The following is a 12,643-nucleotide window of genomic DNA, read 5'->3' as shown; positions in this document are numbered from 1 at the left end:
TGCAGGTGAAGTCCCAGAGATAGGACGAAAGCTTGCACACGCCTTGTGTCCAAGGCACATTTGGGGCTCAAGGGTTGCCAGGGTCATGTCTCAGAGGCAGTCAGAAAGAGAATTGCTGTGTTGCCTAAAGGGGTTGAAGGGCTGAGGTTTGCTGAAGCTGAAAGCCATCCCCTGATGGGAGAGTTTTCTCTCCAGCTGGTCCCCAGGAAGCCTGCATGGCTCGAGTACCTCACTCAGCTCTTCAAACTCCACGTTCTTGGGCTTCAGAAGAACAGAGGGAAAACTGGTTTCTGCAACGGCAGAGGCCCCTGTCTTTGAAACTGGCAAAGGATCCCTTCTCCAGGCATTCCTTGGGTGGGCTTCCAACTGGCCAGACAGCACGCTTGCCTCAGTGGCGGTGTCTTGAGCCCAGGGCAGCACAAGCAGCCAGGGGTTCTCCATGTGGGTACTTGAAGGGATGGATGGAGCCTGTCTGTAAAGCAGAGGGCAACATCACGCTGCGGGTTGTGGTTAGGCTGGGTCTGTGCCTCCCCAGCCTGCGTGCCAGTGAGGAAAGCTGTTGAGAGTTGTTGTTGGGTGTGACATTTTTAGCCAAGCCTGGGCCCAGGGACTTGGGACACAGGAGTGGGTACTCAGCAGAAGTATCCTACCTGCTTGTCTTGCTCCTATGCTTCCCTCAGTGTCCACTGATGGTCGATGTTGGAGAGAACAGCTCTTGGCAGGAGACATGCAGAAAAATTTCTTCACTGAAAGAGTGGTTAAACATTGGAACAGGCTGCCCAGGGAAGTGGTTGAGTCACCATCCCTGGAGGTATTTAAAAGACGTGTAGATGCGGTGCTTAGGGACATGGTTTAGTGGGCATGGTGGTGTTTGGATTGATGGTTGGACTCGATGATCTTAGAGGTCTTTTCCAACCTTAACGATTCTATGATTCTATGATTCTATGATTTACAACCTCACCGTTCCTTTAATTTACTATTTTATGTTCTATAAGAATTCAGCTATACACATAGGTAAACAATTCTGATCTATGATGACTTCTTCATGGAAATGTACCATCTTTTTCACACTCTTCCCATATAGGCAAGCAGTACGGTTAGAGACACTATACAGCCTCAAGCTAATCAATTACTGGAGCAGCTGAAGTCTCTTATCACCTGTGTGGACTTGGTGAAAGATTTAGATTGGAAAAAACAAACGTTGCCAATTGGTTCCACAGATACCTGCTGGCAGTCTGAGTAACACTGAGTAACACTGTAATTTCAGCTTCCAAAGGCTAGCACAGGGGTTCTTAGCAGGCACCACATTTTCTCTAGAGCATACCCCTGTTCCTTTCTAACACTCCCTGCACTCTGCAGCTCCAGCCACTGCCACCTCCCTTTTTTTGTCTGCTCAACCCCTCACCTATTCTTACCTTTTCATCCTTTCCTATTAATTGCCAAAGTCTGACCATCTCCCATCACTCTTGTGTTGCCCCCTCAGTTCCACACTCTACCTTAACTCAAGTCAGGCAGGCAAAAGGGGGGGGGTGGGGGTGGGGGTGGAAAGGCGGAATACCAGGAGGTGAGTCAGCAGAGCATGAGAGAGAGAAATTCATGCTGTTACCAGTTCCTGTATCTGGTATCACAATAGGTACCGGCAGCAAGGAAGAAAATTGCAGGGAAAGTCTCTGAGCACTGGGAAGAGACAGACTGTTTCTTTGCAGGGGGAGCAACATCTGACCATGTGTCAGCACATGTGATCAAAGCGCCCTATACAGAGGTTCAGAGAATTTGGAGGATGTACAGATGAAGGTTTTCCAACCAATGTGCCAATTTTATGGCGCTCAACACATCTTTCACACTGAAAGTGAAAGGGACAGTTCTGTTACAAAGGCCAAAATGCCAAACAACCACCTCAAAACATGAAGGCAGTAAAGCTTATCGATAAAAGTCAGAAGATTATTGAAAATAATAAGCAACATTACCCCCTAATCTTTTTCTTACAGGTAGCTAACCTTGTATAAGCAGCTGAAATCTAAACTGCGTTATGGAATATATTATGTGGTTCTCAGTTAAACACATTCATATTTGCAGTGTTTGTACTATACAGAATTAAAAAAAAGGAAAAAAAAGAACCTATGCATCTATTCTTATGTTTAAGATAAAAAAAATAAAAAACCCCTACATCTATATTTAAGATAAAAATAGCCCACCCCATAGTTGGCTGGTTGGAAAAGAAATCAGTCCATATAGTGAAAGGAAACCTCCTCCTATAATAGAGCTAAATTACATGATCACACAATCAGTTAATAGATAGAAGGAAAAATATTGGACTTGCATATTGTTTATTATAATTGCTTTTGTTCTGACTGCCATCAAGACCAGCTGGATACTCTTTGAACACAATTAGGAGGAACTTAAAACCAAAACCGAACTCAGTAATCAGTGAGCCAGTAAAAAACATTACCTACAACTAGCACAGATGCAGGGTTGGAAGGTATTGTAAATCAGAGTCTACAACTTCAATAGATGAGCATTCTTTAGAGGATTCAATCTGACAGTATTTGGCTGCGTTTTCTCACCATCACCACCACCGTGTTTGTAGGTCTCTGTCAGGTCCCTTAGCTACTGTCCCCAAATGCTCCCTGACTCCTCTCCAGACACCTTCCTCCCCTTCTCTCACTGCCTTAACTTCCAGGGAGCTCAGAGGAAAAGGTCTTCTGAGTCAGCAGCGATCAGCCTTGTTTCTTCCTTTTTCCAAAGACCTAGAAGATTCTGCCAGCAGTCTCTCATACTAAGGCTTCTGTCTTAACTAAGCCTTACTGTCACACTGAAGTTTTCATTTGGTGACTACTTTTCCCAGTCCTGGGGTTTTGCAAGAAAAGTGCACCAAAACCTCACCTGCTAGAAATTCCCATCAACCTGTTATGAACATCAGGCACCAATCCCACATCCTAGTCTAAAACTTTACCTTGTGCACCATCCCATCAGTTATGGTCCCCCAATCTGCCCACCACCTGCACGTACAGATGCTTTGCAAACCGCCGGCAGGACCGCTGCCTGTGCTTTCTGGCGATGTATTAAATTTGGCAGAGGCTTATGGTGCAACTGGGCAGGTTTGGGAATGTGAGATTCAGCATGCATGAACCAGGCTTCCAGGCATGCTGCTGCAACAGACTATAAAGCTGATTTGAGGACGGCCTCAGAAGGACCCCTAAAAGGCAATATAAATATACCCCCGATCTAACTGTTCCTGAGCAGTTGCGTATCTGCCTAATTGCTTGCAAAACTGAGAGCTCTTCTGGAATTTGTGAGCACAAACTGCATTTTTTTTTAAAAAAAAGATGTAATTATTTTATGAATAGTCTTCACAGTACAAAAAAGAATCTGGGACACAAAAATTTCAATGTTAAATCTGAAGAAACTTTTCTGAAAAACTGATGGATTCTTAAATCCATCTGTAGACTTGTACAGCAGAAGTATTGAAATTCAACAGAATAGCTAAAATGCATATATATGATATATACATATTTTCTAGTATTTATAAAACTTTACCATGTCTTCCCCTGTAAAATAAAATTAAAAGCCTATGAAAATCTTTATTTACAATAAAATAGAAAGAGTTATGAGTTTTCTTGATTTCAGTGTGTAACATTTTGAACCACCATTGAAAAAGGATATGAATGTACCAAAATTTTAATAGCTATTTTTCTAAGAGGATTGAAGGGAGTTAAAATGTACAGGGCAGAGGTGGCACTGAACCGGAAGATTGCCTTCCCTTTATTCAATACTATAAAGGTCTGAAAAAGAGAAAGAAAAGACATTTTATAAGTGTGTGTTCACTGTAGATGCTCATTTTAAAACTGTTCCTAGTGACCAATCACCAAACTTGTAACTTTTTTAATAGCTAATACACAAAACCATGACTCGTTTTTGATATAAAACTTATTTCCAGTACTTACCTGATGTACCTGACATAAGATATAATTTTAAATACAGAACATTCAAATAATTAATGTTTTTATAATACTTCTTCATTAAACAACCTCAGTATAGTAATATGATACATTTACATGATGTGTTTCTTGTAAAAAAGGGTGCAGAAATGATTAACTAAAATTATAATTTTATTTATGTTTTCCCATAGAAAACTCCCTCTTCCTGTTTGAAATGCCATAAGCAGGGAAACCTTACCTGTGGATGTTAATGCTGTGTTAGTAAGAGAAAACCTTATAGAAACTGATTTAATAGACTACCCATTTGTTTGTATTTTTTATTCTAGTCTGTTTCTTGGTCTCTGTGCTAAGGAGAGAGGGAAATAGCAGTAACACATATAGCCATGATTAGGTAGATCTCTGAGGACTGTAGGCATCTGAATACACCTTACCAGAGGAGAGCAAGAGATACATCCCAGATGACCAACCTGCACAATTGTGGTTTGCAGGTGTGAAACTTTCCTAGAACATACACGTTAAATTTAAATGTTAACAGCTAAAGAGCCTATCAAATGTAGATAAACGTAAAGGCACGCAAGCCTTACTTCGGAGAATTGTAGAAGACTTTGTAGGCTGAAAGCTTGTCTATTTTTCTCAAATAAATCTGTAAGCCAAATATAAATGGTATGAGAGCAAACCCTACAAACATTGCTTTGCTTCCACTGTAGGCCATCATGGCTGTGACAGCATTAACACTACAGCATGGGAAATGTGGACTGTCAGGTTTCTTTGTGGCACTAAGGTGCTCTTCAACTGCAAGATCAATCAGAAAAGAATGAAAAACACTGCAGAAGGACGGCTCAGTAACTCAGAAGAAATGCATGCGGTGGAAGGGATGATACAAGGATTATAGCCTAAATTCAAACTGAATTAAAGGTATTGAAGAATCTGCCCAAGAGAAATGTCCAAAATTGCCTTTTTTTGTTTTGTAAGAGTTGTGTATTTCGTAAATAAACTATGATAAAGCCTCCTTGTTTTTCATTACGTTGCTGATGAAGTGAGCTGTAAACTAGAATGACAGTGGAAGTGTGGGTAATGGTATGTTGGTCTCTTCTGGTGTCCGTGACATCGAGCATCGCTTCAAGACTGTAAGCAAGTGGACTACAAGACTATTTCTGGGAAGGCTGGTGGACAGAGAAAATATGTCAAGGAGGTTCAAGAAGGATGATTCTTCAGTCTGCTTAGATTTGGGAAGCTTAGTATGTATGGCCCGTGAAGTACAGATACAAATCTCTAGGAGCACCCGGCAGGTGGAGAGAGATGTGGAGATGAGGGTTTCCACCAGTCTGTGACAGATACCAAGTACTGAAGGCAGAGGAGAAGCAGGGATTAAGCCCTGAGGAAAAGCTGTCCCAGTCCCAACTCACTTGCTGACTTCTTCATTGAGCTGTCTCACTGCCATAGCTCTACATGGCACACCTTCCTATACAGACCAAACCCCTTAAGAGTAAGGGACATTAATAGTGAGACTTTATATTATCTTGAGTACAAACTCAAGATGCGTAGGAATGGTGTAACATATGTATTTGATTTCCCCACTTCTGCACAGAAATGGAGAAACTGCATATGAAACTGAGGACAGTGGGATAAAGCCTGAGCTAATGTTTCTGAATTACACTTCCAGTTATGGATTACAGATCACAACCTTCAAAGCATAACTGCAGATGACCTGACCTTAAATGAAGCTTTCCTTTTAAATACTGAAGCAACCAAGCAGATGAATGATTTTTTGGCACAATGTTTTAAAGCCTCACACCCCAAGCAGGGAGGTGAGTTTCCCCTCCCAGGTCTGTCCCCAGCCCCCAGGACTCACAGCTCAGAAGCCTCCAGCTCGCCCTCTCGGCTTTTGTAGCTATGAGGTAGTTGACAAAACACATTAAAAATCACACTCCCTACTAATTTTGTATCTAAGACTACACCACCTACGTTTAGTCAACCTACATTTTTTTTAAAATCTTTGAACACAAGCATATTAAACATACATCTCTTTTCTAACGTGCCTTATGGAAAATAACAGCATGCTGGCACAGTTCCAGTTTCAGTTGGAAGCTGCTGCTATTTTAGCTGTTCTACTTTCTGCTGCCCTGCATAAGCAGAACCAACAAGACATAAATTCCCTACCTCAGTTTTAATTTTTCACTCAAAGCATCTTTGTGACTGGAGCCTTCAGAATGACCTTGTTGGTCCTCTGACTTCTAGCCTTAAACATGAACTAAAATTGTATCTTATCTCTGAAGAAGAGTTTTCATTAAAAAATACAGATAACAGCTGATATCCAACCCCTGTGTCAGCTTCCCTTCCTGGTAAGCCTGCTATATCTCACTCCAGTCTCAACCCAGATGCAAGCCAATGTGTGGGCAGTGTGATGAACATGAAGTATTGTACCCAAAGCTGTCAGGACAAAGTAGACATACACTGAGAAAAGCTAAATAAATTCTAAACAAATTGTAGGATTAATGTTTGTATATGAAGGATTAGGTACTCTTTTCAGGTCTTAGGTTTTATAAAGTGCTTTAATCATTTTATAAAGGCAGGAAACCTGCTCACACTCAAAGTATTCGAGCATGAATATAAATTCAAAGAAATCCCTAAAGAGAAGTCCCTGATTTGCCGCTTTTTGCATCTGTAACCTGGATCCCAGTTCTGTAACTTCTGCCATATTTGATATAAACCCAGAAACTGCATTCTTAGCAGGGCAAAAGAGGAGGAGTATTTTGAGAAGATGCAGCTAAGAGGGATGAAGAGTCCACAGCGAACAAAGATACGGTCTCCGAGAGCCTCTTGGGACAAATAGTTCCCAAAACCTTATTTCTCCTCTCCTTCCTCCCAGTTAGCTTTAAATGTAGTTTCTTGAAGGCTACATTTAGCAGGCTGACTGCTACTCCATTGCATTTCCACTTCCTACAGTTAAATAAACACCATCTAAAACCTCATAGGACCTTCTGAAAGGCAAGAGATGACATATTGTTGAGCTGGGTTCTTAGCTTCTCAGGAAAAGCCCCAGGGGCAGCTAGAACAAGAGACTCGTGGCATATTAGAAGTTGGCATTTCTTGGTTTTGTGGTTATCTTTTGAAACCATGTTTTCCGGCAAGACCTTAATTTTTTGTTTTCCTAGAACTTTTCATTTAAAAATTCTTTCACTTACAACTATTAAAAAAAATCTAAAATTACTAGTGCATTCACCTTTTCTGATGTAATGAAATTAAGTAAAGCAATTTTACAGAATCTTTTTGTTTCTGCAACCCAAGACAAGTCTGAGAATCCCAGGAGCTAGTGGTTTGATCAGATTAGGGACTGATATTACCAAATGCCAGGACAAAAGGAGGCACCTTTTCTGACAGACATCGGTCAACATCCTTCTGGCAAGAGGCACAGCATGGAGCGGCAATCAACAACGTTATATCTATATTATAGCAGGAAGAAAGTGAAGTAAGACCCATTTAGTTCCACTTATTCTTTCCCTGCTCTTTAATGTAGCAGCCTAGGTTCAAGAGAAAATAGCCAGCCCTTAAAGTATGAAACCGAGTGGACCAGATTTTGATGCATGCCTGCAGATCAGGACCTTAGGGGGTTCCAGCTGATCCTTTCTCTATAGACAGTGATGTGAACCTCCTTGATCCTTTGTGATGGCAGCTTCAGCATGAATAGGCAGTCACTAATACATACTGGGAACACACAGATTTGCTCTTACACAGAAGTGGAATGCAAAAAATGGGTAAAGTCCAAGTTCATTTTTACTCAATTTTGGATTAAAAAAAAAAAAAAGACCATTGCAACCATTTAGGATGCTAAACTTCACAGTTCTAAAGACCAGCATTATTGACCACCAGAGTCAGCAGCATTTCATTATAGTAAAATCATAAGAATATAAGAACAGGTATTGTATTATATTATAATAAAAGAATTATGTTCCAAGTGTACAGTTGCTGGCATTCAGGTTATCTGTGATACAGTGTAAATCAGTAATACTATCAGGTGTGTAAATTTGCTATAATGGGCTGTTCTGTTGTCAAACAGCGGTTGTCAATTTTTTCCTTTTCCTTTCAACTTCAGATTAATATTGGGCATGAATATGTCCTCTGTGGTTGTAGGTTTTGTGAGGAAGCACAGTTACAAAACCATAAAACTAGCACACCTATCTGTTTTTGTTTCTCTTAACAGGTTTTCCCATTTTTAACTTTTCATCTCAGGGCTACCTTATCCACAAATTAAGGCGCTCACACCAGCTCAACACATTTATTTATTCCTGCCTTATTCTGTATTAAACTGTATCAAATCATGGCATGCACAAACATATTGCTTAGAAAAAAGTCCCAAAGATGAAATGTAAAACACTCTAGATGATGTTTCAACATTCAGTGCATGCAAAAATACAGTGAACTTATTCAATCTTGCTACAAAAATAGGAAAAAAACCCTTAGCAAGTGGGATGCAATACTTGCATATGAGGCAAATGATGGATGATTTCACTCATGACCCAAATTTGGAATAAAAAAGATATTCCTAAAATTCTTGTACAGGTTTCCTGAATAAACACTGTGACCATGTTCATTAGTATCATTTGATCAGTGCTGTAGGTAACCATTTCTATTCCCTATTTGGAAGTTTGGAAGCCAAACGGATATGGTTTCTGTCAAAAAATCAGGTATAGTTTATGCAGAGATCTTAATAGAGGTCTGAAGCAACAGTGGCATCTGGTAATCCATACACTTGTCCTAACCCTTTCTTGCAAATAAGTGTTTTCCTTCATTCTAGTGTTTTTCATTAGATCCATATAATTTCAGATAGATGCTTCCCCAGGTAGAAATATAAAATCTCTAACCATCGTGCAGCAGTTGTCAGACTGTTACACTGGGATAGCATGTGCTGATTGACTCCTTGGCTTTACAAGGTGGAATTCAGAGAGGGATAAAGAGAAAGCTGAAATGTTTACGGTACAGAGGTAAATGCATTGAGCATTAAGAGTCCTTCATGTCTTCCTGGGGATGTTCACTTCTGTTTCAGGCTTTTCTCAAACTATTCCTCGTTCTGAGAGTTGCAGGAGCATCAACTGCTACAATACTCTCAAAAGACAAGTGAAACAGGATAAAAGTCCTTCCAGAATTCACATACAGCTAGATAAGAAAATCTAGAAATTAGATATTTTAAAATCAAATTACTGATGTAAAATTTAAATAGATGTTGGATTTCTGTTTGGAAAGTCTATTTTCCTCCTACGGAAGGAAGAAAAAACAGAGCGAATTGTAGTGGATGAGAAATTTTTGTCTTGTCTTTGACTGACAGGGCTGTTTCTGTTCCTGTCCTGTAGAAGATTAAAGCACGTGCATAGAGAGGATGTGTAGACTTTAGCACAAAGAAGAGAATCCCAGCAGGTATGTGACTTGCCTGTAAAAGTTATTTAGCGTGCAAATAAAAAGATTCTTCCTTTCAAATAGTACAGAAGCTTGGCTGAATATGTTCAGCTGGTTTCCCTCCATTTCTTGCAACTTTATCATCAGACCTGGCTGATGCAGTAAGTTTTCAGCTCCGTCTGTGAAGGGACTGAAAGGTTCTTCCATTTCTAAGGGCTCTAGAAGCGTACCTGAAGGTCATACCTAGCATGTATCTGTTTTCACTGTACGGCTGATTTGACTATAAATCACATGAAATCTAGCAAGCTAAGAGACTTAGAACACAGCACTTTGTGAAAATCAAAATAACTCCTGTCTTGATATTTATAGAGTTTTCATAATCACAGTATCTAATAATTAAAGTAACATCCAAGCTAGCTATCACTATAAACCGTAAACCTTTTCTGCTTTATATGGGCTGTGCAACAGAATCATCCTGAAAGTATTCCAGAGTTGTTCAAGGCCAGTTCCACCAGAAAATTTAAAATCAGCTTTACGCTCTCTTTACGGTATTTTCTGCTTATCCATGTGTTCCTCTATTGATTCCATAAATTTCCTAAGAATTTACTGTCAAAGCGGATTTCTGTGAACAAAGTGTGCTATGCATTGGTTCATGCTGTCAGTTTTAAATCTGAAGAACCTTAGAGAAAGTGTGGTGTGTTGGCGTCCTCGGTTTCAATATATCGTCACTTTTTTGAAGTTTGCAAAGTATGTCACCTATTATGTATACGTATACACACATTTGTATAGGTATTATATATTGCTTATAATAAAAGAACATACTATGTTTCAGCTGTGATACAAATGTTCCTTTGTTATAAATTCAATTATATCAAAGGAATAAATTTTGGTGTGAATTAAAAGAAAAAGATGAAAGGTTAGTAACCATTAAGGATGATGGATTCTGTCCTGTACCATAGAGGACAATGGGCACTTTGCTAAGGATTTAGAGAGCAGTGAATAGAAACCTAGATTTTCACACTATTTGTTTATACCCTGCTACATCCATTGTACAACCATATTTTACAATCAGGCATAATGTTACTTTTATTGCCAATTTAATTAATGTTAAAAATAATATTACTGCAAAATTCCTCCTTATGTAAAGCAGGAGGACCAGTGTGCCAAGAGCACACGAGGGTAAATGTGCTTTAACAAAAACATTAGCTAAATCAACTTTTTATAACTAGAAGATATTAACTATTTATTTATCAACTTTCTGGAAGGTAGAATGTATATGTATCACTGGCATCAAACATTTTCTGCTCTTGTTGTATACCTAGTCCTTTTAGCAATGCTCAACTGTTTCCACATTATTAGAATGACATTTTCCTACATGGTTGCCAATTAACAGACTGAGGTAACAATCTATATTACCCACTGCATGGAAATGAAATGAACATGATAAAGCACTCCAAATGCCGGCACATGAACAGGATTGATATTAGACTCACTTTTTTATTGATGTAATATGGGTCCATGTCTTCCAAGGGCTCAGACACCATTCCTGGAGGTATGTCGCCGTATATAAACGGAAGTGTTTTTCCTGCCTCCAAATCACTGTTTGGCTTTGGCCCATTTTCATCATCATTGTCTTTACGATCTTGTTTAGAATTCTTAGTTTTTTCTGCAGCAATGCGCTGTTCAATAGCTGCAAGAGACTCTCTAGTGAAGTATTGGAAGCTGTCTGGTCCTGGTGGTACAAGCACTGACTGCTCCATCTTTTCATCCTGCACATTTTAATTACCATTTATTCTTCTGCATAGGAAAATACTAAAAGAAAGCAGAAAATAAAATTCAAACAAACATGTTAAGATCACTAAGTAAGAAAGATATGACATTTATTTTTAAATGCTTTTGTTTATGCTATGTTGGAATTTTCAAATACACAATATTGAAAATTATGTAAAGAAAAATAAAATAAGCAGTTTAGTTGGTGATTTGACCTTCGTAAGAGGCACTTGCATGGTTCTTATGCTAGTTGTATAAACCGCAATAATTTCTCAACTCTAGGACTATAATGGTCTTTTACTTCAAATAAGCAAAAGCACAATACTTAAGAACAATCAGATACATTCTTTCTTCGTAACTCTAATTATCTTAGAATCACCTCATTGATTCCTCTGGAATCAATCCGGGTTATATTGGTAACTATAAATAGCACAGTTCAGCAAGAGTATCAGAAAACAAGCACTGTAGAGTCAGAATTTCTGTTAAATAAAAATCAACTCCGCATATTATGAGGTAGTAAAGTAGTGGTTCCAAGTAAGTTTTTGTATGGGCAGTTATTCTAGATAATAAGAAGAACAATTGCCTATTTTAATTTCAATGTAACTGTTACTATATATCTGGTCCTTTATTCAATAGCTGTAACTGGATAATCTGGAAGTATTTCTAACATACATATTTATTTATATCTTGCAACTGAGAAAATAAACCTGACTGGGGGGGGGGGCGGGGGGGAAGAAGTCCCGTTAAAACGATGGCTCTGGTGTCTTTCATGCTGCTCAATAATCTTCTGATGACATCAGACACACAGATGAAATGTGTATTTGGGCACACAATGGCGCATATATCCCTCATTCCTGAACGTAAAGAGGTATTTGCAGTCTCCACCCATTGCTGGGGTCCCTGTGAAATGATCAGTCAGCCTTTCAGGAGACTTCAGGGTCAATGCAGGTCAGTACTCATTGACATAAGCTGGAGATATGGAATGACAGACAAGTAAGAATACAAGAGGTGGTTGGGGGGCAACATATTAAAACAAATGAAAAGGTGACAAACAAAACCAGGAATTATGGAAAGAAGCTGAAAAAGATGAGGAAAGTAGAGCAAAAAATGGAAACAAGAGGAGACCATAAATGAATGTAGGAAGAATTAGAGGAGAAAGTGAAGAATGTGAAAAGAAAAAAATAGGAAGACTGGAAGATTAGCAGTATAAAAATGCAGAGATGAAAACAAAGGAAAATAGAAAAGTAGATGGAGGAAGAGAATACTGAGAAAGGAGTAGGAAGGGAAGTAAATATAGATAGGGTTAAACTTTCTGTTAAGGAAGAGTCAATAAGGAGAATAAGAAATTAGATGAGAAATAAAGGGAGAAGAAAGAAAAACATACCTGAGAAATGAAAAACATACTTGGGAAATTAAATAGAAGGTCACTAAAATACATTAAGTAATAAACCCCAAATCCTCTACATCATTAACGCCAGGGTGAGCACAAACATCTTAATTACACATATGTATTGAGTAGTGGTATATAGTGGATAAAATAAGAA

The 12,643-nt window shown here is 39.0% G+C and overlaps 1 protein-coding gene across 1 annotated transcript in view; it reads right to left on the bottom strand.

Annotated features, from left to right (window-relative positions):
* Window positions 1-11,089, bottom strand: part of SCN1A (sodium voltage-gated channel alpha subunit 1) — a 71,682-nt gene extending 60,593 nt beyond the window's left edge. Inside the window, exons 1-2 of the mRNA XM_019470948.1 lie at window positions 10,823-11,089; window positions 3,664-3,782 (exon numbers count right to left, since the gene is read on the bottom strand). Coding sequence (XP_019326493.1) covers window positions 3,664-3,782; window positions 10,823-11,089 — 386 coding nt within the window. The remainder of the gene's footprint in view (window positions 1-3,663; window positions 3,783-10,822) is intronic.
* Window positions 11,090-12,643: the final 1,554 nt, after the last annotated feature.

The sequence above is a fragment of the Aptenodytes forsteri genome, unplaced genomic scaffold (assembly GCF_000699145.1).
Source record: "Aptenodytes forsteri isolate BGI_AS27 unplaced genomic scaffold, ASM69914v1 Scaffold255, whole genome shotgun sequence".
NCBI lineage: Eukaryota > Metazoa > Chordata > Aves > Sphenisciformes > Spheniscidae > Aptenodytes > Aptenodytes forsteri.
The sequence above is the reverse complement of the archived record's forward strand: the minus strand, read 5'-3'. Positions and strand labels throughout refer to the sequence as shown.